Below are 27,798 nucleotides of genomic sequence, written 5' to 3'. Positions count from 1 at the left end.
GACACGTACGCGAAAAAAGGAAAAATTAAAGAAGTAAGGGATAAGGTAACAATTCTAATTATTGAAGATAAAATAATTTTCATTAATTCGTGTAAATTTAATGTAAACATTTTAAAAGGTTGTTAATATCAGTGTATAATAAGAAGTAAATTTTGTAATTTTAAAGAAAAATTATCTAAACCAATTGTGAATTTTGAAAAAAATATTTAAAAATATTTATAAATTCCAATTGTGGTCAATATAATTGAAATATATGTCAATGTAAATTAATACACGTTAATGTACATTTTTCAAGTATGTCATATGTCTAATGTGTTTAAATACAATCTACAAAAATTACTAGAATTTCAAGAAATTATTAAATAAGTATAAGAAAGTTTCACATTGCAATAATTGTAAAAAGATTTCTGCTCTTTTATTAACATATGTATATCTGTCTTAAAATATTTAGTTTCACAAATTTGATCCATAATTATCTAAAATAATTTGACCTAAAATAATTTGAAAAGTTGACTCATTTTCTTAGCCAACAACCGCGATTTTTTTTACCATTTTTGACGCGACACATCGCGTTGTTGCAAAAATTAACAATCAAAAACAATTGTTATCAACATTATAATCTTGTAGCAAGATTGTAATCTTAAAGCAATGTAAAATTTATTAAATATATGACAATCACGTTTGTATCGCACAATTGCGCTAAATTGCAAAAACCATATTCTTTTTTTTATTATCCTTCACAATACCTCAAAGTATAATACCGGATCTTTTGCGGTACCTGATACCCCGAAAGAGCAAACTATCGACACTCCATTAAACTTAAGCACCGTGACGTCCCTTCTCTTATTTCCGATCGCGCGCGATATTCACGGCTCGGCGTCGGTGGGTTAGGACCGCCATAAATACATCCGGATGGACCGCAGGGTCGCGAGTTATATTCATAGCCACGGCACGTTACGGTCGTCGTTGGCGATGATACGCGACGAGAGAGACGCGCGGATTCGAATACGCTCAAAGCCGGTCGGGATTTCATCGGCCCGGTCACCGGAATCGGCGCCGTGAATCGTCGAGGGACTTTCAGGCTACCGAGGAGGGATTCCGAGAAGCGTCGCAAGTACGGCGATCGTTATTTCGAAGCGGTGCATCCTTTGAGAATAAAAGAGCTCAAATCTTTACAGAACGTTCTCGAGACTGATCCGTTCAAAATTTATGCGGGAAAACGAACTAAAATTAAAAAAAAAGAATTCAGTTTCTTACGAACGCTGACTTCTCTCATCGCGCGCGTATACTTCCATTCGGGGCGTGAAGGGTTCCGTCAACGTAGAACCGTAGAAACACGTCATCCCTCGCGCTGAGACTCGCACGTGGTATGTATATGTATGTATTCCAAGTACCAAGATCATATTTTCACTCACCAGCTCGTGGAGAGTCTTGAGATCGTTCGTGACGATCTGCGGCTGCGGCCCGTATATGAGGCAGGGCTGCTCCTCCTCGTACTCGTCATCGGTCTCCTCGTTGCCGGCGCCGTTTGCCGCTTTGTTCTCGGCGGCGATCTCGCGGTCGATCTGCCTCTCCATCTGCACGAGCAACGGCGCGAGCATGCCGAACTTGGCGCCGCGACGCGCCACCTCCAGCAGGCATAGTATTACGTGCCGCTCGTTCTTACGCATTATCAGATCCTCGGTCTCGAAGAGCAGGCACTCGATGATGCCGAGGCTGTTGCGGCACCAGTCGATGAAGTTCGAGACGTTGTCGCGGGCGAAGAAGGTGCCGGCCTTGGCGTTCGGCAGGTAGGGAACGTCGCCCACCTGGCTCATCGGCAGCGCCAGGGACGTTATCGAGCGTGTCATCGGCATCTTGCGGGCCTGACGGCGGGCCACGTAGTCCGTCGCGTATTTCCGCACGTTGTTCGCATGCTGGAAGCAGAAAAACAGGTCACTTTGTCATCTCCCGAGAGCGCGGGGGCGATAGAGACGTGACGGGTGGTGGAAAGACGAACCGCGTTTTGCTCGTTTTAAAGCGGCCTAAGCAAAACGTGATACTCTTCAATTTTCCAAGTATTCCTCGAGGTGAATTGTTCCCCTCTCCAATAGGATTATTGTCTCAAATCAAGCGGGTATTTCTATCTATACTTTCACAATGTCGTAATTTAGGGCGCCCTAGATCGCGAAATGCTCGCGAGGTAAACACGTGACACATATGTGCGCGTCAATGTTTCGCGATGCCTATAACGAATGTCGATATTTTATTTCTGTCGCCTGGAGTGTACGCGCGTAGAACGTACGCGATATTTCATTTCACGCTATTCAACACTTTCCCATACGTACGCGTCGTCCTCTCTTACATCGCGCGCGCGCACACGTACGCGTTATTCAAATGCGAGACTTGACGCGGCATCAAAATCCTGGATTTAGCGCGACCATTGAAACGGCAGATGGCATCTGATGACCGTCATCCCCCGAGAAAAAAGGACTTAATGCAATATCACGTTATTGATTTAGATGAGCGAGAGAGAGAGAACCGCTAAAGACAGATACGGGATGCGCGCGCCCTTGTATGTCAAATATCAACGCCCTTACATGTCAAGTATCAACGGGGAAATGACGATGATGGACAGAAAAGAATTTCGATCGTGGCTCGCAAAATGAATTAAACAAAAGGGGCATGAAATAAAAATAATCGATTTTTCAAACAATCCTACAGGTATTTGATTAGTAATTTTTTTTTTTAATATTACAACTTTTACATAACGACAAGTTTGCTATTATTTTTCCATGCAGCTAGATTTGAACAACATGAAAGAAAAGGCAATTAGTAGCTGTAACCGAGCTTCTAGTTTCGTGTTTCGCCGGAACACTTTTTGTTTTCCTTGCCTCCAATTTGATTACGATCATCGTATATGTCACTATAGCAATAGCATTATTTCGTCCCTTTAATCTCTTTTCCGTTTGCTCAACGCTCGGTTTCCGCCGAACATCTGCTCAAACGACTATATGTCAGCAAACTGGGTGCTCGTTTTAATGACAGTTCGTTGAACCTCTACGCTGCTCAAACAGAGTTGACGCGAGATGAGTTGACTCGTCGAGAGGTATTCGGGTTACGTTGGAAAAAGACGCGATCACGACCTGGAACAGTCGACTGCTAGAAAGTCCCCGACTTGTTTAAACAAAATCGTATTTCGCCCGTCCAAACAACGCGCCTTGCGTGCAGCGTGCGCCCGTTCACGTGCGCTGCATCAGGTTTCGATGTCACGTTCGGTTAATCCCCAGTTACCAATGATTCTTACATTTTACACACAATCATAGTTTTATAAAGTTTTATGAAGTTATTAAATAATATATAAAAATTTGCTAATTTAATTATTAATTAATTAATGCATTGTAATTAACATACATATTTACGAGATATAATTACCTTACAAATTTTAAATTTTACTTTCTACACTACTTGTATTTATAACTTCTTCGTCCCTCCCCCGCCCCCTAAAATACAAATCGATAAATAATTCTCTGTGGGGATAAAAAACTTCAAACATCAAACTTCATTTTTTTTTCTTCCTTTTTAACTGCGTTATAAAGTTCTCGCGTTGATGCGTTGAGTCGATGGCTAATCCAATGTTCATCCTTAACACGGGATCGAAATCAAGTCTTCTCCGAATGACTCTCCGGTTGAGACAGGATCATGACGCGCAATTTACAGACACGTTTTAGGGGTCTTCGAGAAAACGTATTTCTCGTCTGCACGTGAACGCCATTAGATCGCGAAGCTGTTTACGCGCCCGCTCCTCGACGCACACTCGTAAAAATCACATCTAACGGCATCCGGTTGTGTTTCATCGGCCTGTCTCGATATCTCTCCCGAGGGATAATATAGAGATTAGGCGAGTCCGCCAACGGCAGTTACAACTGAACGCGAGCGACGGCGATAATGACGACTCAACGGTCAGACCGTTTTGTCGAGGACTCTTAAAACTGCTGTAGCGAGAACGTTCGTCAGAGTTAGAGAGATGTATGAACTCGAGAATGAAAGCGGTACGAATGCATTTTTTTATCACTTCAATTAAAACGTGTGTGTATCTAGAAAGTGAAAGAGTTAAAATATACTGAAAACTTTGACGATAAAAGAAACCACTTTCTAAAATAAGAAGCACCATTTTTGTCATTTGTCTATCTGCAGTCTTTAATCACACAACGCTGAGAAATTGACGAAAAATATGGGCAGACAATTCATGAAAAAAATTTAATCTCAAGTAAAAATAAAACGATAACATTCAATTACTAAATACTATTTTAAAAAATGATTTTTATTAATTGTCCTAAATTAAGGCTCTTTGATTGATACTAGATACAAAATACTTTTCTTTTAATTGGAACATTAATCCAGTCTCGAGTTTTTCGATGATGCGTTGAGCGTCACTGGTGAGAGGAAGAGTCGCACTTATAAAAGACGAGAAGTGGCGCATATGGTAATACGGTTGGCAGATGAGGCGACGGCAGGATGTCGCATTACATGGCCCCTGACCCTCCTCGGTATCGTCGTCGCCCACCACGGACCAATATGCCTAATGAAAATGGCTGCTGCACATTCTACGTTTGTAAATTGGAACGGTTTGCGAGGCGTTTCATTGCGCTCGAGGGGGAGGGGGAGGGGAACGCGTACGAGTTAAGCGTGCAACGCTGCACGGCGTGGAAGGAAACCAATGAGACGTAACCAACGAGAGCGCAAGTAAACCATTACTCATAACCCCGTAACTTAATTTAGTCTCCGGGGGCCAGGCTTACGCGATAAACCGTTGCGAAAATTTATGGCTGTTCATGGCGCTGCGAAATGAAGCTGCGAGAGCGTTATCGGAAGCGCGAGCACGCGCAGCGTGATCTAATCCGATTAAAATTGTTGAACGTTGTTGCGCTAAATAGACGCCGTGATAACGAAGCTACTTGACCATTACGTAAACAATTACCATGAAATTGCGTACCGTAAAATTGTTAACGACTGCAATTATTACGATTTATTGCAACCACCTAAGATTATAAACGCCTACTTCTCATGTCTAAAAAATAAACGAAAATTTGATAACATTCGTCATTTAAATGCAGATCGGTACTCGTTACGCGTAATTATATAGAAACCAACGGTATTAAGCGAAAACATGCGTCGTCGAGAGGACAAAGTGCACGCGCCGCGCGCGCAATTGACACACGCGTACAGTTTAGATCCCTGGGCAAAGCTAATTACTTTTCAGCGGGCCGTTCTTAACTGTGACGAAATTCCTCGCCCGGCAAAAGCGCCAAGAGATTCCCCGCTAGGATTGTTCGCGATCCTGCCGTTCCTGCGCGCCGGAGGTTAATAAACCTCGACCGTTTGTATTCCCAACAGTAAGACCTCGCCCGGCACAAAAGCGCCGTGAATCATCGCGTGTTCTACACGCGCGCCGTAAGACGCCTTCCAAAGCGTCGCACGCGCGCGAATAAGTATGTAAAGTCGTACGAACGTGCCTTTAGCGATTCTTTATGCGGTCGCAGCCAATGACACGCCGCGAGGTATTGTACTTTCCAGGAAGTGATTCGCGTGCCGTCGTTCAAGATCAGAAATGACAGATCGATATTAAAGAGTTTCGCAATGAGCATTCACGATTTTAGAAAAACGGTCCTCGGTAAAAGAAAAGAGAAGGAAGACAAATGTATCTCGCAAATAAAAATAATCTTGATTGATTCATACTTGCTGAAATATTGATGAATACAATGAACAAAGAACATTATATATTGCCGACTAGACTAGCCAAATTTATTAATTGTTGTTATATAACGTTTGTTACATAACACAACGTTTCGATCTTAGTTTTAGGTTCTTTTCCAGTGTACAAAAATTAATGCAGATTTTCCATCCGTAGTATTAAACTAATGCGGTTCAAGTTATTTAGCGAACGTCAACATTAAAACGAAGAAAAATTATCTAGTCTAGTCGACAACGTGTGATGTTCTTTGTTAAAAATTTCATTGACGATAAAAGTACAATGAAGTTCTAACAATTGCCTATCACATAAATTCCATTGGCGTTATGAGACAAGGCAAATATCCCCTTTCCTGATCACCCTGAATTACTTAATAGACACTTTATTGTCGATTAACTGATGACCGATAGCGAGGGAGAAATGTCTACCGCTATCGTCCCGACGAATTATCCCCTTATCGCCCACGCGATAATTTATCTAACAGTTATTTAGCAGAAAGTTATTAATTTCGAAATGTAGTCGAAACGCATCCGGACTTTTAAATTGTATTAGAATTATTACATGTATTAAACACTAATCGAAACAACTAATGTTGTTTTAAGAATAGTTATTGCAATAATCTTTTATAACATTTGATATGTAATTTCGAAAAATTATTTTTTTATATAAATACATATAATACATATGATACTATATTTACGTACTTAGAAATTTATTATTTACATAAATTCACTTTGCTCCGTTAATGCCTTCCGCCCCTTGAAAAGGGAAAACGTTCTGCCGCCTATGAAGCCGATCTATACTGAAAAGGTACAATGAACCTTTGAGACCACGAGCAGTTACGTTCGCGTCGACATTGGCATTAAAATGCGTCGGGACTATAAAAGCAATCTCCGAAGGTCCTAGACCGCCCGTCGCGTCTTGCGACTGTCGGCGTCGTCGTGGCGTTGTGGCGCCCGCTCGATTTTTCGCTCGGTTATTTCAGTCCGGTGTTTTTACGACGCATCTCCCTTGCACCGCATTTCGGGAACGCGGGCTGTGCGGGCGCAAAAGGGGGCACGGTATATATTTAGGCATGAAGTTGAAAAAGACCACCCCCGTGCACTCATCTCCGGTTCCGAGGGATTATGAAAAAAGGAAACATCCGGTCCGCTGAGACTGTAAGAATCGTCGTTTTTCTTCTTATAAAAAAAACTTTATTTCACAAATTTTTACAATTATTACTTATAACTACGTGATTCTGAGTACTACGTACTGTGAACTATTAACTGAGAGAACTGACTCTGTCGTCGAAGGGTGCCCTATTTATATGGGTAGAATGACGTATTATGTTTACTATAAAAAAAGGGAAATTCCATACACTCAGAGGAGAACAATGTAAAGTACTTCTTAAAAACAGAATAATGGAAAATATACATTAGGAGTATATCTCTAATCCTCTGTAAGTGCATTCCGTAGATGATAAGTAGTTTTATGCTTAATAACAATATATCTTAATTCTGTCTAAGTGCATTCCTAAAATACGTGGACGATGCTCACACCTCCCTCCTTATAAAGAAATTTGAGGTTTATTCAAATTTTGGTTCGGACTAATCGTCTAATTGCTGGTTCTAGTTCATTATTAACATGTAGAGCATGAGGCGTGTAATGTACATGTTGCGTAGGTGCGCGATTTCCAAAGCTACACTGATTATAGCAATTTCCACACAGCTGTTTCAAAAGATAAATAATGCTTGAAAATAATCCGATTTTATAAAGAAATACAAACAGGACAGAGCCAAGGGCTATATATCCTGCCAATTGAAGATAATACATAAATTTTTCTTTCCATGTAATGGTTCTTTGATGTGTTGATATTCGTTCCGCTATGTTATCTAATTCTTCTAAAGTTTTGCCTAAAGTTTGCAATCGTTCTGGTTCAATATGAGTTTCTTTTATTAAGTCCATAGGTATATCTGTTAATTGATATTGAAAGAGTGTCTCATTAATTGATTTTTGATCTATTAAATGAATAGTCTTGTGTATTTCGATTTCGTCTACAGCTATATTGTCAGGTTTTAAAGTAGCTGTATTGGAAATTACTGTACAATCTGGTTCTAAATGAAGTATAAAATTTCGAAAGACTCGTGCGCTACGAGGTATTTTATCGGAACAAAGTACATGCACCAGCTCTTCTTTTGGAGCTATACCAATCCAATCCCGATTTGTATGGAGTTGGATCCATAAAGTGTTTTGAATTTGCATGTACTTGGTTGTACATTTTTCTGATTCGCGTTTTGTAATAATTTCCGTTAAACAATTATCTTTAATACCTACTTTATAATCAGGGTAGATTCGTTTTAGTAATTGATATTTACCGATTCTTTTCGCTGGGGTTAATTCTATTTCACTAATCGGCATAAATATAGTTCTAAATGGATCTAATAAAATGAGTTTTTGAGTAGTGTCGATAATAGATTGTCCCAGCCAGCCGTGCCTGGGAAGTGAAATTATTCTAGTTAAATCTAAGATTTTATCTTCTATAAGAGGAATTAAAAATTGAATAAGTATTCGTTTCCCCGTTAATGCTATCGATATCTCACTTACGTCTACGAGAGTAGTGTAATATATTTCCTCTAAAGGGACCGGAAAGTTATCTACATGTCTGTGTTGTCTAAGCGCGCTAAACAATTCTTTAGGTGATAGAACGTAAGGTTTAACAGTCCCATGTTTACCGTCGATTATCAGTTCTTCTGCCCTTTTTATTTCCTCGCTTAACTTGCGTAATTCGTCATCTAAATCTAAGAGCGTTTCGTCAATCCAAATATTTATTTCATTAGATTGTGATACATTTCTAAGGCGATTGAATTGTTCGTTTACGTTAGTTACTGTATTTGCAATGGATGTGAAGCCTTTGATTGTTTTAAGTATTATGCTAGTTTGATTTTTTACGTATTGAATAATATTTTTCTGATCCGCATACAATTTATCTAGCTCGTTATTATAATAGGTCGCGTCGGTATCATCTAAAGTTCCAAATAATGTTTTGCTGACTTCACCTATAAAATTAAATAATCCGCGCTTGGTTCTATTTAACTTTTGAAATCCGGCTAAATATTGAACGTTCTCTACTTCGTTTTCTATTTCGCTTAGTTGATCTAATCGCTTAGTTATTCGTTTTTGGGAGGAACATATCCATTTCCCTTCACTAACACAATAATGGTTAAGTAAATCAGTATACGCTTTTTTAAGTATAGCAAAGTTTTTCTCTAAATCCGATAAATCATATCCTACTACAATCTTCCATTGTTCGTGGTATAATTTTACTTTATCTAAAGTTTCGAGGTAAATTACTTCACTATCATCTAGCTGAGCGATCTTGAACTTCTCTCTCTCCACATTGTCAGTAAGATGACCCTGGGGAATCAGGAGAAGAAGTATCGGAATGATTCGTATCAGATCCATTCCCATTGCCTGAAACGAAAGGTTTAATATCACTTCTGTGATATTGTTTAATTTCTCCGTTTTCTCTAATATGATATGTTATGAATTTGTCATGTCGAACAACAGGAAAAGGACCTTTCCATTGTGGCTCGAATGACTTGGCATTGAAATTCTTTACAAGAATCAACTCATTGCTTTCAATTGGTACGTAATTTTTGATAGGAACATTGGAATTTTGATAGTCGCGTATGCTCCTACGCGCTTCTTCCAATTTATTTTCGTGTTGAAGACGTAAGTCTTCAATTTGTTTTTGAAGGGTTACCCTTTCATCTTCTTCACTGAAGATGTGATTTGGTTCCCTACCGAATTGTAACTCGTAAGGCGTATAGCCTGTATTTTTATTAACTGTGCAATTGTATGTGAGCATTGCTTGGGGTAGTATCATATCCCATTGCTCTTGTTCGTTAATGTAATGTCTAATATATTCGGTTAGTATTAAGTGTGATCTCTCATTTTTTCCGTTCGATTGCGGGTGATAAACTGAAGTTAGTACGTGTTTTACATGCAATTTATCACAAAGTGTCTTAAATTCGTTAGAAGTAAATTCTAAAGCGTTATCGGAAAGTAGTTCTTTAGGTTTTCCGAAATATCTGAGCCAGGAGTACCACAAGGCTCTAATAATCGCGGCCGTAGATTTATCTACTAGAGGTTCTACGAGAATATATCGTGTCAGGTAGTCTTGGGTAACAAGGATATACCGGTTTCCTCTGTTTGTTATTTCAAACGGTCCCATGATATCGATGGATATTTTGTCATTTGGAGTTTGTGGGATATCAGGAGAAGAATAGATGTAAGGTTTTTGAGTACCTGGCTTGTTGAGTTGACATAATTCACACTTGTCAATGAATTCTTTGACGTCAACAGTTATGTTTGGCCAATTGTATTTTTGTCTAATCTTTTGAAGCGTCTTTTCTGTTGAATAATGACCGCCTAATATGCCGGAATGTGCATCCGATATAATTTCATTTTTATTTTTAATTTCTGGAAGATACTGAGAAACGTAAATGTATAATTTGTCTCCAAGATAATATTCGTCGATAACTGAAATCAATTTACTAACTTCCTTCTGATCGTGTATTATATTTAGATGATGATCGTTCTCAGTTAAAAAGTCATGTAGTTGGATACTTAATTGTCTGTGAGTTGCGTGAGGAGATACATAAACTTCGTTTTCTCTAGTAATTTCAGGAGGGGTTTCGATAAATAATATTGTTTTATTGGTTTGCCTACCGACTTGATTTCTTACTATTATTTGTTTATTCACTTTTGGTTTGGATGAGGATGGAATTGAGGGAGAAGATGATGGTCCCTTTTGTATTTCGTAATCGTTTTCAGGTAAGTATTCGTTCGTTGGAGTTGGTAGTGGAAACTTATCTTCAAACCATTGAGACGGTCGTTCTTCTATTATCGTCTTAGTTTTAGACTGCAAGTTGTACGTGTTAATTAAAGCGTCTATAGTGTTTCGTGTCTTGGTATTAATAGGTCCTATGAAATATAACGTCCATTTGTCAGGATCAGCATTTGTATCCTCAATGATTGGTGATATTAAAGTTAAGAGATTTTCCAAGGAGACAGATTTCGGATCAATATTTAACCATCCCGGAACTGGATCTTTGTTAAAAGCAATCTTAATTTCGCGTTTCTCTTTTATTATGTCTGATAATATGTGTTCGATATCTTCATCGGAAAGATAGGAGTCGATTGCATTTACTGGAATTCGTGACAGTCCGTCGGCGTTAGTATTAGTTTTTCCCGGTTTATAAACAATTTCGTAATCGAATTCTTCTAATTTAAGTCTCCATCTCATTAATCTGGAGTTAGGATCTTTCACGTTCATTAGCCAGACTAAAGGTTTATGGTCCGTTACGATTGTAAATTTTTTTCCGTATAAATATTGTCTAAAATGTTTTGTCGCCCATACAATTGCGAGTAATTCTTTTTCCGTAGTGCTATATCGAGTCTCTGCTTTATTAAGCGTTCTAGAGGCAAAAGCCAATGGCTTGTCTTTGCCTATTGTTCCTTGTGAGAGTATTGCCCCGATGGCCTCATTAGATGCGTCAGTGGTCAAAACAAACGGTCTGTTCCAGTCAGGATAAGATAATACAGGTTGCGTTATTAACTTGGATTTGAGAGATTCAAAAGAATGTTGTTGTTCGTTAGTCCATTGAAAGGTTGAGGATTTTTGGAGTAATCGTGTTAACGGTTTCGCTATCTTGGAAAAGTCTTTGATAAATTTACGGTAGTAACCGACTAGCCCAAGGAATTGTTTGATTTCTTTCGGATTTCTTGGTACTGGGTAAGTTTTTACCTTCTCGATTCGATTAGGGTTAGGTTGTATGCCTTGTTCCGAAATAACGTGCCCTAAATATTCAAGTTCCGGTTTGAGGTATTCGCACTTATCGGGTTGTAATTTTAGCCCGACCTGTCTAAGTCTTTCAAATAATATTCTTAAATTTTTGTTATGCTCTTCGATTGTTTTTCCATAAACTATTATGTCGTCTATATAAACTAAGCAATTATTACCAATTAATCCCTTTAAGCCCCGATTCATCATTCTTTGAAAGGTAGGAGGTGCATTTTTTAAACCGAAGGGCATTCGAGTGTATTCATAATGTCCGTTTGGAGTAGAAAAGGCTGTTTTCTGAATGTCTTTGGGATGCATGCCGATTTGATGGAAACCCGATGCCAGATCAAAAGCAGAAAAATATCGCGCATTACCTAACTGATCTAATATTTCGTCTATATTTGGAAGCGGATAAGCGTCTTGAATGGTCTTTTCATTAAGTTTTCTAAAATCTATTACTAATCTCCATTTGGGTTTACCAGAAGCATCCTGCTTTTTAGGTACAATCCAAAGGGGTGAATTATAAGGTGAATCTGATTCCTGTATAATTCCCTTTGCAAGCATGTCTTTAATCTGTTTCTTAATTTCCTCTTGGTGTATTGGAGGATAACGATATTGTTTTGTGTTAACAGGAATTTCGTCCGAGGTTTTAATTTCGTGTTCAATTAATTTAGTAAGAGGAAGAGGGTCTCCTGGTAAGGTAAAAATATCATGGAATTCCGTTATGATATCCCAGATCTCGCTGGAATGTTCTTGAATATGTGAAAGACGGGTATTTTCCTTCAATAGTTCTAAACGCGTGTTATCTAATATCTTTTCTGAAATGGGATAGATTGATGTCTCGTAAAAACTTTCAATGCCTTTTATCTCAGAATGTAAGTGTGACGGCAATATAGGTTTGTTAGAGTCATTCATTCTCGTGATCGCTCCAGTGTCATCTTTGAATATTACTAACACGTCTTGTTTTCTTTTCACGTTATCGGGATGCGGTTTATCGCACCTTTTAAATTCTTTTCCGCTTAGAATTAGTCGCTCGTTTGAAAATATAAAATTGTTTGCTGTGAGAAAATCAATACCTAGTATTCCCTGATGCTGTACTGGCGAATGATCATCTAATACATGAAATGTATGTTTCTTTTCAAATACCTCTACTACTACCGCGTATTTAGTTTTTATGGAGTGCGTAGTGACTCCAGATACAATTATTGCGTCTAACTTTAGTAAGTTATGATTTTCAATAAACATTTCATGTATTAAAGATATGTCTGAACCTGTATCTACTAAGAAAATAGTATCTTTGAAACCTGGAATCTTCAATTTAATTCTGGGTGCTCTGACGTACGTGCCGCCGGGTCCTTGGTAGACTTCTCGTCGTTGCTGTTGTTTAGGTCCTGATTGGCTGCATACAAATGATGCGATGCTCGGTCCGGTGGTTGATTGGGATGTTGGCGCTCGCGAAAATTTTGCTGTCCCTTTTGCAGGTGGAATGCCTTCGTTCTGCACTCCTTTTCTTCATGTCCACGCTTCTTACAATAGCTGCATTCCTTGGGTTGAAACCGTGTTTTTTCTTGAGAGAATCTTTTTGAAGATTCATAGCGTTGCATTCGCATTTTTCTTAGTCGGAGCTCTCCCTCGAAGGCTCTCGCTTTGGAGAATGCCTCGTTGAGCAGGCTGAACTCAAAACAATACAAATGATCACCAATCTCAGGTTTTACGTTGCGGCGAAACACTTCCACAGCTTTCTGCTGGTATAGCTGTTCCTGTACACAAATAGTTGCGATGCCAGTGCCCTGTGAATTTACTGCGTGAATGATTTCATCATGTATGCGAAGAAATCTATTTATGAATTCATCGATGGACTCGCTTTGACGTTGGATGCAGGTGTCTCTTTGCACCTCTAAAGCGGAGATATTCTGTGCTTTGCCGTAAAGATATCTCAGTTTTTCGTAAAACTGTGGAAAGTTTGGCGTAGTGTCTGTTCTAATTGAGTTTTTTGCTCTTCCCGTGAGTTTCTGTGCCACAATGCTACAGAGAAGCAGCTCATGTTGATCGACTGCTAATCGTTTTACTGCTGTTTGTATGTGGTTTATAAAGGTTTCCACATTATTTCCATCAAATTCCGGAATTAGTTGCATAACTTTATTGTAATTTTTTATAATGTTTTCAGGTTCAACAGTCTCTTCTCTTGTCGTTTGCAATGGAATTTGATTCGCATGTCCGTTTATTTTAATTTCCGTTATTTGATTTTTGAGTTCTCTTATTGCGTCTGTCATTTCGAGCATTTTGTCGGTTAATATGTTGAAAGTGAGCGTTTGCTCGCGGTTAGGACTCTGTGCGCGCGACATTGGAGCGGTAACGAAAATTCTTGACTCTAGAATATTGCTACCCTCGCTTGATTCCGTTTCAGAGGCAATTATTTCTCTTACCCCTCTGTACTCTGTCCACGCCAGTCTGTCCCCGTTGAGTTCGATACAGCAGGATAATCTTCGGGTCCTCCTCGGAGGTAACTAGTGCAACTAGTATATTGTCCTCGAAGTAAAAGCACTTTTCACTATTTGCTAATTATCCCGCACCGCTGCCACCAATTGTAAGAATCGTCGTTTTTCTTCTTATAAAAAAAACTTTATTTCACAAATTTTTACAATTATTACTTATAACTACGTGATTCTGAGTACTACGTACTGTGAACTATTAACTGAGAGAACTGACTCTGTCGTCGAAGGGTGCCCTATTTATATGGGTAGAATGACGTATTATGTTTACTATAAAAAAAGGGAAATTCCATACACTCAGAGGAGAACAATGTAAAGTACTTCTTAAAAACAGAATAATGGAAAATATACATTAGGAGTATATCTCTAATCCTCTGTAAGTGCATTCCGTAGATGATAAGTAGTTTTATGCTTAATAACAATATATCTTAATTCTGTCTAAGTGCATTCCTAAAATACGTGGACGATGCTCACAAGACAAAAGGAGTCGTCGACGCGTCCCCGGCTGTTTTCGTTGCTCGCACACGGACGCACATCGATGTGCATCGGTGAACTCTATTCCTTCAATGTGTTCCCAGTGAAATTAAAAGATTTTTTAGAGATATTTTTGGGGAAACGCAAACCCTCTGTTATTAAACTCTTGAATCTCCGCAAAGATTTATCGTATTGATTCATTACTCGGTGTAATTTAGACGTTTATATTAACTTTCTACATTATTTATTTCATATCTTAACCCTACATTGCTATCGTATGAGCCAAGCGCTCAGTTCACATTTAATTTTTTTAATTACACAAACCTATATGAGATAAAAATTAAATCTGAAACTTTCTGACTTTTCATTGACAATTTCTAGGGTATATTTGTATAATTGTTTTCTTAATTTTGTTTTGTATAAAAACCTTGAAAATATTTATTTGTCGAACGAGAGTAATAGAAGGTTAAATTGTACACGTTATTTTTTGTGTCATACATTTTTTAATTATCGTATAAATCTAATATCAATACGAGAAGAATAATTTCGAGATCAAAGTATAATACCTATATTTATAGTAACCTTATGTAAGCTTGTGCGACTGGTGGTCCTTTATGCTACCGGCGTTTCCGAGCATAAACAAGCTAGATAAAGGACTAGGAACTCTCAATAGAAATGCTAATAGACGGCGGCAGGAAACGCTCTTGACCTCGCGTGTGTAATGGCGTTTCCTTGGTGTGAAATGCGCAGAAACGAACGCGCGCCAGTCAGCGACGCACTTCGTTTTACGACTGATCTACCGAAAAGGATAATCAGTTTACAAGGACACGCAAGTGCGCACCGCGCGTGACATGTAGGGGATAATACGCGATTCACCTTCGTATGTACACCACGGACGTGTGAAAACAGATTCTAACTTACTCCAGACAGATTGAAGTTTGCCGTCCTACTTCTCGCGCAATTAACAATTCTATTCTAAGCCTCAGAAGTCGCGCGCACTTTCTCTTAAAAAAAAAAGAAAGAAAGAAAAAAATAAACATTAGACCGCGCGCAAGAAGAATGAGAATTGTCTCGTCAGTCTACAATTATAAAACTACCGAGAAAATTATTGTTTTGCGGGAATTTATTTCGCAGAAATAAAAAGAGAGACGTTACATCGATTCCAAAACCGTCCGATCCGATTCCACGCTTTTCTACATCGCGACATCGCAGAATGACAGCAATCGTCATTCCATTTACGCCATAATTCTATGGCGGAATCGAGTTTCATCAGCTTTCCACTCGATTTCAATTAACTGCAAGAAATTTCAAGGTTGCCGACCTCGATCCCGCTTCCTTCTAATACCTTCATCCATCAACGTTACGATTACGCTGCACATTTAGATTTTCACCCCGATCAAACCCATTTCAAATCTAAATTTCTCATAATTTAATTGTGGTTAAAACAATCTAAAACATAAACTTTCTTTGCAAGTTTCTCTGTCAATTAGTGCTAGACAATTTCTTTGACCTCAGATGAGCTACAAATATATTCTAATATGAAGTTACTCGTGCCCACAATTAAAATGTTAAAATTGTTAAAATCTTTCGGAACTTCCTGAAGGTTTGAAGAAGTTGAAATTACTTTAACGAGGTAGGTTTATAACACCCAGGAAGGATCAGTGTTATAAAGAATCACATTGATCGATTGCTCGTGTGCGACATAAGATTGCCGGTCGGATTTGCATTCATCATAGCGCGATCGATAACGCCAACTCATTGGAGGGAAATCGTCGATCCCGTTCGCATTTAATCATAGCGCTTCAGATCACTGATAGATATGCCGATAAACTCGGCTAACGAGCGACTCGTCGCCGAGAGGTAACCCGTTCTGCCACGCGCGTCAGAAAAGTCGACGGACAATCGTCTCGTCGGGAAAGCCGGGCTCGTAACTCTTCCGTTAATTGGCTCATTAATGCGGCCAGCTTCCTCGGATCCCCGGGATCGACCCCGATCGCGCGCGATCTCGACTTTAACGCGTTTGACCATCGATCCGGTTAGCCTATTAATTTATCCAAGTAAGTGGTCCATTAAACCTGACACTGTCACTTCCAAATTGAACTGAAAATATCACACTCGCGACGCGACTTTTTTTTAATACGAGAAATAGTGTGATTACAGAATATAATTACGAATAAAAATAATTATTGAACCAATGACGATTCATTACTGCTTGTAAAATCATACAGCACATTATCTCAAATTGCACCATATTGTCTCCAATATTTATTTTTCACAGTAAAAGCAACAAACATATCAATTTATTTAGCGTCAAAAATATAAGTGACGTGCATAATATATTTTTAAAAGAAATTTTAGTACCCTTTAAATTATAGGCAGTCTTAAGCTTACTACCCACTTTGATTAAACCGCCTCGCTTAAATAAGCTTTAAAGTCTGCAAGGGACAAGCATGAGCCCGACGTGGCGTCCGCCATAAATTCTAATTCCGAATGAGAGAGAGGAACAAGCGAAAAAAGTAGATGGCAACAATTGCGTTAATTAATCGCGCACGCTGTGCATTCCTGGAATTCCGCGGCATAATCTGGATAAGAAGAAGGCCATTCTTCTTCCTTATCTTTACATATATAAAGATATAGTTATGGAATTATCTAAACGACGTCACGATTGGCACGAAACGATATCGACTTGATGTCCTTGCGCGAAATGCACGAGGTAATCTTCGAACTGCGCACCACGAATATGCATTATTTTAAAAATAGCACGTAGAATATACTGCTCTTAGAAATAAAAATTTTAACGTCTAGTATTTTATAGAAAAAAAGACACGGGACGGAGCGATCGATTATTTTCACTGAACGTTTCTGGCATAGTTGAAGCTTAATATTTTTGGATCAATATTGCGCATGATGGCATAGCGCTCGCAGTTAGTGCCAGTCGATTTCTATATAAGGCTCACGATCAGGATCCCCGGTATTTGTCATTTCCGACAGGAAAGGCCGCGCGCCGCGCCGTCGCGCCTTCTGGCTCCTTTCGCTTTCGGGATATCGCGCGATTGTGATTAATATGGATTGCCTGTCGACCTTTAACCATATGACAAGTGCCATTCTCGAATTTGCTTTGAAAAACGTTTCCTCGTGCTACTTCATATCGAAGGTCTCTTTCTGCACACGACAGAACTCATCGAGTCGTCAGATTTATTTTTGGGTGATTTAATGACATATATATTTTCAATTAATTGCAGCATTGTAAATTAATCAATTTCATTATTGCAATAATGTAAATTAATTGCGATATAAATTATTTGACAGTAAATGTATTACTTATTTTTCATATATTTAATTTTTATTCAACAATTTTTCAACAACCTATAAACATCATATTAAAATTTTAATCCATAAATATACTATAGCCCTCAATAATTGTTACTATAATTGGAAATTTCGTTGTTATAAGTATATCAGTGTTGCACAAAATATTTTGATTTTTAATTAGAAAAAAAGTTAAAATAAAGGATCAAGATAAAAAATAATTTTCTTAAATTAACGTTAATTAATATCGCAAAAGTAACAACTACATGAACAACATTGTCGTGCATTGCAAGAGAAGACGTTATTAAAAGATATGTAAACAAAGAATTTAGCCAATTCATTCACAAGTTTAAACGCTTCTCAAATCCATCGCTGCGTATCGCCTACGGTAAACCGCGATGCATATTGCGTATTTGCAATACGTGCATACGTGGGCGCCTGCGAGCCTCCCCCGCCGTAAACAAGGTTGCAAAAAAATCGCAGTCTGCAAAAATTTACTGCGATAAAAAAAAAGAGTAGGACAGGGTAGAAGAGAAGCCCCCAGAAGTGCCAGTATCGAGAGCATTAGGATTTCTTATCGCTCCTCGTCGTGCGCACCTATTATATTTCCCCGTCTCGCCACTCGTCACGGCTCGTAAAGTCGATACATGCAAAAGCACTGCTCCCTCCCTCCCTCCCCCCCACCCTCGCTGCCGACTGCTGCAACCCAATCTACCCCCTGCCACAGGTAGGAAATTCCAGTACCTCACTTCGAGATCCGCCATAATCCTTAGGCTCGATTCAGGCTAAAGTGCTTCGCGTCTACTACAAGTCGAACGTGTCTGATGCCGAATCTTCGGACTTACCGTTCGCTTTTCGACCGTCACCTAATTGCGAAATTTCAATTAAATTTAAACTGTACAGTGCACCACGCAATCGCGAGCATTAAAGAAAATCTCCTCTCTCTCTCTCTTTAATAAATTCTTCTGTAATCTCTCGTTTCTTTTGATACCCGGTAACTGTCATACACATGTACGAATTAGTATTGATAGCTTGAGCCTAAACGTTAACGTAAAGATTGCCTCACCGCGGCCTGAATCGGGCTTTAGGCGTTACGCGTATTCGATGCACCGGTGCACACTTTCTCCGAGTTGGCACACAGGGAGCGCACGCATGCACCGCGAGCGAGCCGCCGCGGTTTTATCGTCCTCTGCCTACTCTAAATACTTTCCCGGCATAAATTTACAACGACGACGATGGCGGCGCGCCGTCGCTAATAACGAGCGGCCGCGGTCCGGCCCCGATATCCCCCCTCGGCATTTATACGAGCGTCGCCGATCGGATACCCGTCGCGGGGCCCGACGGTTATTATACGGGCGTACGCGATGGGCCCGTGGCGATGAATGGAGCTCGTTTCGTTTCTCGAGAGTGGCGAATCGTCGCCGGTAGATCAGTGAAAGTCGAGACGCGGGCACCGATTCCGCGCGCACACCGGATCGCGATTGATCGGGCGCGGTATCGTTCCAGGAACCATCACCCGTGGGATCTCCGACCGGGAGATGAGATGACGGTGACAAAAGTCGTTGGGAATCCACCAGCGTCACTTGGCAAACACACAAAATTGCAATTAGCGGATCGCACAATGCCGCGTTGCGTCTGCATGACGGCTCCTTTTTGCCTTCTCGCGTTTCCGAGTAATGAATCAGCCGATAATATACTCGTTTTATCGCCCCGGCGCACTTATCTCGAGGCCCCGCGGATTGCGTTACGAACGCCGCGAATTTACTCAACCACCGTCTGGCACGTCGCGATCGCCGCGCGGCCGCATTAATCAGGTAATTAAACCATTACTCATTGTGTCCCGTATCCTTTCTTTCCTGTTAAACGCTCCAATTTGCCGTGCCCTTAATGACTCGTTAAAGTTGCTTTAATAATACCCGAGCTAATAAGCTGACCGTGTACACCGTCGACAGCCGATCGGTCACGCTATATACGAATGACTACTCTATCCGCCGCTGCATGTCGAGCGGCAACGGTCGTGTGGGAGATACAGGTTGTACGCACGTAAGTTTTCGTTTTCTTTTCCCCTCTCCTTTTTTTTTTTTTTTTTTTTTTGTTTCGACACCGCGCGTCAATAAGAGCCGGGGAGTGATTTTAGCATACAGGTTTTACTCGTTGCCGCTTATTGACGAAAAAGTAACACGCGCGTGCTGTCACGTGCATAATTTCTACTTTACTTAAGTAGACATCTATATTCGCCGTTACTTGTCTCGCGGAAAAGTACATTTTTACGATAAGCATAAAATCGAAAAGGAGAAAGAGGGTTTTATTATTATTAAATTACTTTTAAATTATGGTTCTTATTTTGATATTAAATCTCTTTAATTATTTAATGAGAAAGAATGAATTATTTCAGGTTTCCAAATAATCGTAGAATTAACGGAACTTGCTTTATAATCCGCGCGAATTTTTATTATCGGAATAACAGTACACTGACAAAAAAGGATACACTAATAACAAATTTCATATAAAGTTAATATTTCAAACAAATAAACGTTTTCTAAATTATAGAAAATTTACTTATTTGAAATGAATATTATTTATTTTTTTATAAAATTTGTTATTAGTACCATTCAAATAACTATGCATTTGAATCAAGTATCCTTTTCTGTGTAATATTCATAACATTTAATTATATTTAATAAGGACGTGGAAAAAACGCTGGAGAAATGAAAGAGTTTTTTAAAGGCACACTTTACTCTCCGTTCTTCCCAGTCGCGAGTTCAATTATAATTCACGCCACGCAGGACGAAGAGTTTCCGCTGGACGTCACCCGCATCCTTCTTCCTGCTTGTCGTGATGCACACGTGCAGCTTTTATGCGTCTTCAGCGCGTGCCGCGTACGTTTGTAAATGACGCCAGCGTTTCCAACAGAAAACTTTATAACCGAATTCAAAGAGCTGATACAGCGCGACCGAGGTTTTCCTCGCACTTTTAGCTCTAAACCATCGCGCTTGTAACACCGATACCGCTAATATTTATTATTCATACCTAAAGATTTACAACTCACAGCTTCGAGTAACAGCTTGTTGCAAAATCCTCGCTAAGGGACGCGTATCTCTAAAGGAATCACGTCGCTAATGTACGCGGCCGTACTTTCGCGTTTACCCCGCATAGGCGGATGTTTACGAACCGGTGAGAAAATAAACGCGGAACGAGCGGGAGAGCCGTGACAACCGTGCTCTAAGATTGAGGTCAATGGGTATATCTCGATTGCGAGGGAGAATTTTTGCGACGGCGATAAAGCCGCGCGATAAGGATCGCCTCGTTACGAGCGCTGCACGGCGAGCGCTAAACCGCACGGACAATCGTGCTTCCGCGATATAGCTGCAAGTTGACAAGCAAACGATTGTGACACACCGCACTCACTTTGCATAGCGCGACGCCCGTGTCCAGTCTGTCCATGAAATTGTCAAGATTGATCCTGAGCTCCGGATACAGGGCGTTCAGCCACTCCGCCAGGTCCTCCTTCATTGCTATCAGGTACTCCTCCGAGGACTTGAACGGCCTGTACGACCTCCCTTCCAGTAGCACCGACATGATTTTAACGATTCGAAAACTGAAAGCAAACATTAAAAGTTATATTAAGCTGTAAGTAAATTTATAAATTATATCCAAAAATTTTTTGGAATCTATATGTTGAGTTTATATTTAGAAAATTACTTTCTTAATTTTTGTTCTTTTGTTCTCTTTTCTCTCTTTATTTAGATATTACGAATTCTGAGCGGATAAGGTTTTGAATATTTTTAAATTATCAACTTGTGTTTTTGTTTTAAAATTAAAATATTACACGAACAAAGTATACCTTATTATATTTATACCGTTTCGTATCTGCAAGCTTTCAATCTTTTTTCTTACTTTAAACTTTACGTTTTTTCACCTCCGCTTGTTTAGAGTGTTCGGCCAGAACTGACAAGATTTAGATCGCAACAAAGGGCTTCCGCACCTTTTTCAGACCCATGTTCTTTGAAACCTAATGGACCAAATGGGATCCCTTACTGGCTATTCACAGAAAGTGAGAAACCTTTCAGCACAATTTTCGGATTTCTTAAATTCCTAAAATCTTTGAAATAGCATCGATTTTTCTTCTTTCTTTTTTTAACTTTTCAATCGATCATACTGATTATTTTTCTTATTTGCATTTTCTTATTAATTTCTTGTTTTCAATCAATTTTTCGTAAATTACTTTTTCTATCCATTGTACTTCTCTCTTTTTATTCAATACTTAACTATGTGCATATTCTAAAAAATAACAGTGTATTAAAAAAATTAAATCTATACACATCAATTTATTCAGTTGCATTTATATGTTGTATTAAACTTACGATCCATTCGATCGTTGTATTAAACTTACGATTATGCATTCAGTTAAATTTTTACAATTTTTCAACTCTTGAAATATCCCGGATCATGATCAATGATTATTAATCGTTCTGACGAAAGCTACGTACGGTGTGCCGCTAACGGGGCCCCGATTCGTTTTCTCACGCGATATTTCTACGTCCAGATACCGTTGCGTATGCAAATCCGCGGGCGTTATTTCGCAGATGCGAGAGGCAGATTATAAACATCCGATGAATAAAAAACGCGGAGCTCCGCCAGACAATGGACCACTCCGGGTGTCTGTTGACAATGGCGCGGTCATCCCTGCGATATTTCCCCCCTATACCCGTCGTACAACCACCCTATACTGTATATATGTCCTGTTGCATTCCCCCCTGTCATGATACTCCCCAGGATGAAGTCACGGGACACAGATTAACCGAAAACTTAGGTAAACTCTGTCTGCGAACTTTAGATTTATTCGTGTTTTGCTTGAAACCTCCCAAAATTTTTGTACTTAAAACGAGATAAATATTCATTCGGACGGAGAAAGAAAAAACAAAAATGTACAAAGAATGTAAACAACACGAACAGGTTGCAATTTTTGCTGTTGAGGCATGTAACTTGAATTATTTGTATGCGTATTAAAATTTTCTTTTCATCGGAACAACATAGTATTTAAAAATTAAAACATAATAAAATATAAATAAGGATGAATTAAATCAATCTGAAAATACTAAAATGCCTATGCGAGCTGCCACTGTTGTTGGTGCATAAAAAAGGAAGGTTTCATTATCAGCAACTAGCCCATTTTGTTAATTAATCGGATATTATTTACAAGGAACGGTTTTGCTCAAGTATCTAAAATCATAAATTCGATTTCGTGAATAACGGAAAGTACGCGAACGTATGTAAAGTAGGTTGTTCGTTCGGAAATAAACGTGCGATTAAACAACGGGAGGAAAAAACATATTGAAAGAGTGTCATCAAGACTTAAAGAGGACAACATAGCTAAAGCTTTGTCTCCTTTCAATAAATCTATACGAAGGCCGATTTGTGTTATCCCTTTGGCTAATATTAAGTATTTATTTCCGAGCGGACAACCTACTTTGCGCACGTTCCGTTGTCCATCGAGTCATTCAGTTTCCCGCTACGCTTTCCCGCACGGCGGTCGCGTGTATAAATCACCATCAGCAGCATTGTGTGCAACTCGTCGAGTAATGCACCGGTAATATCGGGAGCTCGCAGTGTCGCAAGTGAACTCATTGTAAGACATGGTTGCACCGACACCTCAGCGACTGAATACCGTCGCGTCGCGGGATGACGTGACATTTCGGCGCGCTCGAGTTTCGCTGAATGGAAATCTCGGCGGCGCGAACGGGACTTTGCTATTTGATAAATAAGCCTACGCCGCGCGTCGCGGCGGATTAATGAGCAGACACTCCACGCGTAGTCGAATGAGCACGGGACGGATTAATGCGTCTGGCTGTGCCGCGTCGGATTCAAGAGGAAGTTCGTGACAAGCGCGCGGGGATCGGCGACCGCCAATAAATTTCAAGAATGTTGCGTGTCGATCTGCGTGAACGGGCGGAAGGTCGATTTCCGCGATGCGGTTAAAACGCTGAAAATCGGTGTCGTTTCCGCATTTAGCATCGAGCTAATTCTCCACGCTTATTAGCTTACGCACGCGTTGCTCTCTTTGGAGACGTTTAGCGCAACGTGTAAAGAGGTATAACCTTTCTTTTTAATCCCTTCAACAATTCTGAGGTCATTGACTGGCGCGCGAAATTAAATATTCCCTCCTCGCTTCATAAACATCCTAATTTTCCAACCACCGGCATGCGGCGACCGGGGAGGATAATCGTGGGAAGTGATCCGTCGCAGACGCGCCGCCGGCATTATATCCGACTGCGACAAAACACACCATTCATGGGACCCCCACAAAACCTCGTTTCCACGCGGTCTAGACCACCCTTAGACTCGGCGAATCGTCCGTCAGGAAACTGATCAAAGTCAACTTGGGATTCGTTTCCGAGACCGAAAGATCGTCTTTCAGCAGCGTATATTACACACAGATTATTTTAAGCGAAAGTTAAACTGGGAACTTGGTCCGGAATTCAGAGTTAAAGAATAAAATATGCCGTCGCTTAACTTTAGAACCATAGAAGGAAATATCGTCTTCAATTTTTAGAAGCAACCCACAAATGAAGACAGACTCGACGACTTTGGAGCCGGCACTTCTCATCCCTGCGCGTTCGAGCCTATAATTTATTAACGTCTGCAGCATTATGCGAAGGACGACGGAGAGAGAGAGGTAGAAGGGGGAGAGGGGGGAGAGGGGGGAATGAACAAGGATAGGCGGACATGAGAAAGGGATTAGCGCTTAAAGGGGACGCGGGAGCGGATCGTAAAGGAGTGAGACAGAGAAGAGGGGCGGAAGAGGGAGAGGAAGGGGATTTGTTCGCCGGCAGCTAAGAATCGCGCGGGATTACGATTTACGAAAGGTGACTGCGAAATGTCATCATATCGCGTTTCCCGCGATACGACGCACGCGCTCTCCGTGGTTTCGCGCGCGTCTCGCCTCCGGCGGCAACACGCCCCACGTCGTCGGCGCCACGCGCATACTGCGTCGGGTGCGTTATTATGCGCGCAACGATTGAAAATGCCAAAGTTTAAGTCGATGGAGGCGATACACGTGAATGGAGAGATGAATAAAGAGCTCTGATCCGCGGAAACGGCTCTCGTCTGGAACGAGCAGCTTGAGTAATGCTTTATCGCGCGCCTTCCCCCTACGGCGTGATAGTTTACGATACACGCTTATCTCGTATCCGTAGAATTCTTTATCCAGATACGCTACATATGTGATAAAATGCACGCTCATAACGGGCAGCATAATGCAGTCTATACAATCTGACAATTTCAGTGAACAAAGCACATTTTTGGGTATGATTAATGTTTCTAAATTTTAGAAAAAAAATTAGGTTTTTTTTTTCTTCCCAAAAAGAAAAAGACTGCGATAATAAAATACAAGTGTCCCAATTTTCTGGAAAAAAAATTGAGAGGAAACCCTTTTTTTTTTCGAAAGATATGATCCGTAATGACAGCGGACTTTATTGATGAATTTCTTATTTTAGAGTTCTTAAATGTGAAAGAAATCTTGAAATTACAGAGAGAACAATAACAAAAACATCTTAAAAGAAAAAAAAATACGCAAGGGAATCGTTCTTCTTTTTTTTTTAATTTCTGAATATTTTTCCGGACTGAGAACACCATGTGTAAGAATTGCAAAGTTATATTGTGTTACAAAGTAAAAAATAAATTAAAAATGCCCGACGATGTATATGGTAGGTGAGAAACGAGCGAGCGGGTGTGGGCGACTGGTGGCCAATTTACAGGCTAATTTGTGGCGTTTTATCGCCATCCGCGAGAGGCGCAGGCGGTGCAGTTGCTGAATCACAGCGGGGTTGTTGCGGGCGTGTAAAACGTCGTCGCACTTCACGGAGTTCGCCGTTCGCTTTCATAAATGTCGGCGCAGCGCCGAGGAATCTATTAGGGATGCGCGCGGATGCACCGTGGAATTTAAATCCTTAAACACGCGCGATTCACTCGCTATCTTCCGCAGCCAAGGCAGCGTTCGGGGGGAATTGATAGCGTCCTCCTTTATTTCGCAGAGTGTCTAACGGGATTTCGCGTGATTCCTACGCGCGATTCCACGCGATAAATAATCGACAACTCTGCGAGTACTAAATAGCCTAAGAGCGCGCGTTTTTATTTTGTCGTCAAAGTAACACAGACGTCGATTATCAATGTTAACGACGTCCAGCCGATGGTACTTTATTTACGAACCTGTAACTAGCTTAATTGCGATTACCCGCGATATTACTATCCGCATAATCAACAAAATTTGTTTTTTTCCCCCTTTTAAGATAAATTTAGAAATTCCGTTATGCCGGATACAAATAAAATCTCCGTTTCTGAAATTGCAGCCCCGTTTTGTTTGAAACTTGAAACTGGAAGTCCGAAACTCGAAACCAAGTTTCACTGAAAATGGAATACGGAATTATAGAGCGTTGAAATAACATTTTCAGATTACGTATCGAGAAAAAGAATTGTTGAAAAAATAAAATAAAATACAAGAGAATATATTTAGATCGATGTGGTAAGGAGAGCTTGATTTCCCCTCAAGCTTCCGCGGGAGGGATACGATCGCGCGCTCCTGTACTCATCTGCATACGCGGGGCTCCTCGTGACAGCGCGTAGACACGACGTGATGCACCGTTACATCACAGTGCCTTTAGAATACGCTCACGTATGTAAACTTACGTACGCGCTTTCATAGGGAACAACCGTGGAGTGCGATATCCGTAGGGCAAGCGACTTCTTAATATTCCGTCCCTTGCAGTACACGCCGCTCAATGGAATAATAAGGAGCCGACTGTGGAGCTCGGCTGGAAACCACCTCTCTCTCTCTCTCTCTCTCTCAGCGTATGTACCGTCTCTGCGCGAACAATGAAGTCGGGTTCAACGAAAAAGAGGCGCAAAGCTGGGAAAACGCATGAGCGACGTGCGCCGTGGCGCGGGGAACCTCCGCTCTCCGTTCACGCGAGTCAAATCTTTCGAAACGTCCGCTTCCGCCGATCGTGTCGCCGCATAGCAACGGGCATGATGAGGCGGGTGAATAGAATTAAAGGCCGAACCGGATTAAATGAAAGAAAAAAAAAAATATATATATATACATTGAAACGTCCTCGCGAGTCGTCCGGCGACTTAATTCCGACCGCTTTTCAACTCGCTTTATCATTTTTTATGTGTCGTCCAGCGATGCTCGCGGACGCTCGCACACGTATGCACACAATTCCGATCCCTACGGCTTACTTTGCCAACTCTCCTAATCGCCAGGAAGCAGTTACTCTTACACTGTATTACTATAATTTCTATGGGGCGGAGGGGGAAAACCGAGGGGAAGCGCGCGCGCGAGATAATCCGATTCATCCTTCTCCCCCTCATTCATCGCCGATTACGGTAAATATTATGCAGCATTAGTTATGTAAACAGTAATCGTGTAATACAATATTCGCGTGAACGGTGACGTTTTGCAGAATCGTACACGGAGAGAATTTTCTCTTAAAAATTACCCTGAAAATCGTGATAATTGTAGGATAACGTAAACCTTGAAGAATTTTTACTACACTTTTGACAAAATTTACTAAAACTTTGCCACATTTTATTAAAATTTTACTAAATTTTAGTAAATTTTATTTAAAATATAGTAAAATTTTTCAAGGTTTACGTTGTCTCACGATTACCACGATTTTCAGGGTAATTTTTAAGAGAAAATTCTCTCCGTGTAAGATACATACATACGTAGTATTCTTTTTTCACAAATCCACGTCAGGATTTCGTCTCGAGTAAGACTTTTATAAGTTATTTATTACGAGCAATTTCTGATGCTTTATTACCACGCGTCCCGATGATATTTCACATTAGATCCTTTATAATCTCGCAATTTATAAGTAAGCACTGCGTGCGATATATATATATATATACGTATGTGAGACGTGAGAGGCGTACGCGCGCGAGTGTTGCGCTCGATCGGCCGCCGC

The 27,798-nt window shown here is 40.3% G+C and overlaps 1 protein-coding gene and 1 long non-coding RNA gene across 2 annotated transcripts; one reads left to right on the top strand and one right to left on the bottom strand.

Annotated features, from left to right (window-relative positions):
• Window positions 1-733: 733 nt before the first annotated feature.
• On the bottom strand, window positions 734-21,772 carry LOC118648701 (GAS2-like protein pickled eggs). The gene is made up of 2 exons (XM_036295084.1): window positions 21,242-21,772; window positions 734-1,916 (listed from the first exon to the last, which is right to left on the bottom strand). Exons 1-2 carry the CDS (start codon window positions 21,443-21,445, stop codon window positions 1,254-1,256), a joined length of 867 nt encoding a protein of 288 aa, XP_036150977.1. The 5' UTR covers window positions 21,446-21,772; the 3' UTR covers window positions 734-1,253.
• Window positions 21,401-26,918, top strand: LOC118648702. Its single transcript, XR_004965402.1, has 2 exons — window positions 21,401-21,463; window positions 21,767-26,918. It is a non-coding gene; the product is annotated as an uncharacterized LOC118648702 (long non-coding RNA).
• The last annotated feature ends 880 nt before the right edge of the window (window positions 26,919-27,798 follow it).

This window comes from Monomorium pharaonis, unplaced genomic scaffold (assembly GCF_013373865.1).
Source record: "Monomorium pharaonis isolate MP-MQ-018 unplaced genomic scaffold, ASM1337386v2 scaffold_607, whole genome shotgun sequence".
In the NCBI taxonomy this organism is placed as follows: Eukaryota; Metazoa; Arthropoda; class Insecta; order Hymenoptera; family Formicidae; genus Monomorium; species Monomorium pharaonis.
This window is presented reverse-complemented; position numbering and strand designations above follow the sequence as displayed.

What these genes read in the sequence shown, in the direction of transcription:
- LOC118648701 (XM_036295084.1), bottom strand. Translation starts at nt 21,445, where the DNA reads ATGTTTGCTTTCAGTTTTCGAATCGTTAAAATCATGTCGGTGCTACTG. An exon ending in CGGGCGTCGCGCTATGCAAA is followed by an intron (nt 1,917 to 21,241) that starts GTGAGTGCGGTG and finishes TTCTGCTTCCAG; the next exon opens with CATGCGAACAACGTGCGGAA.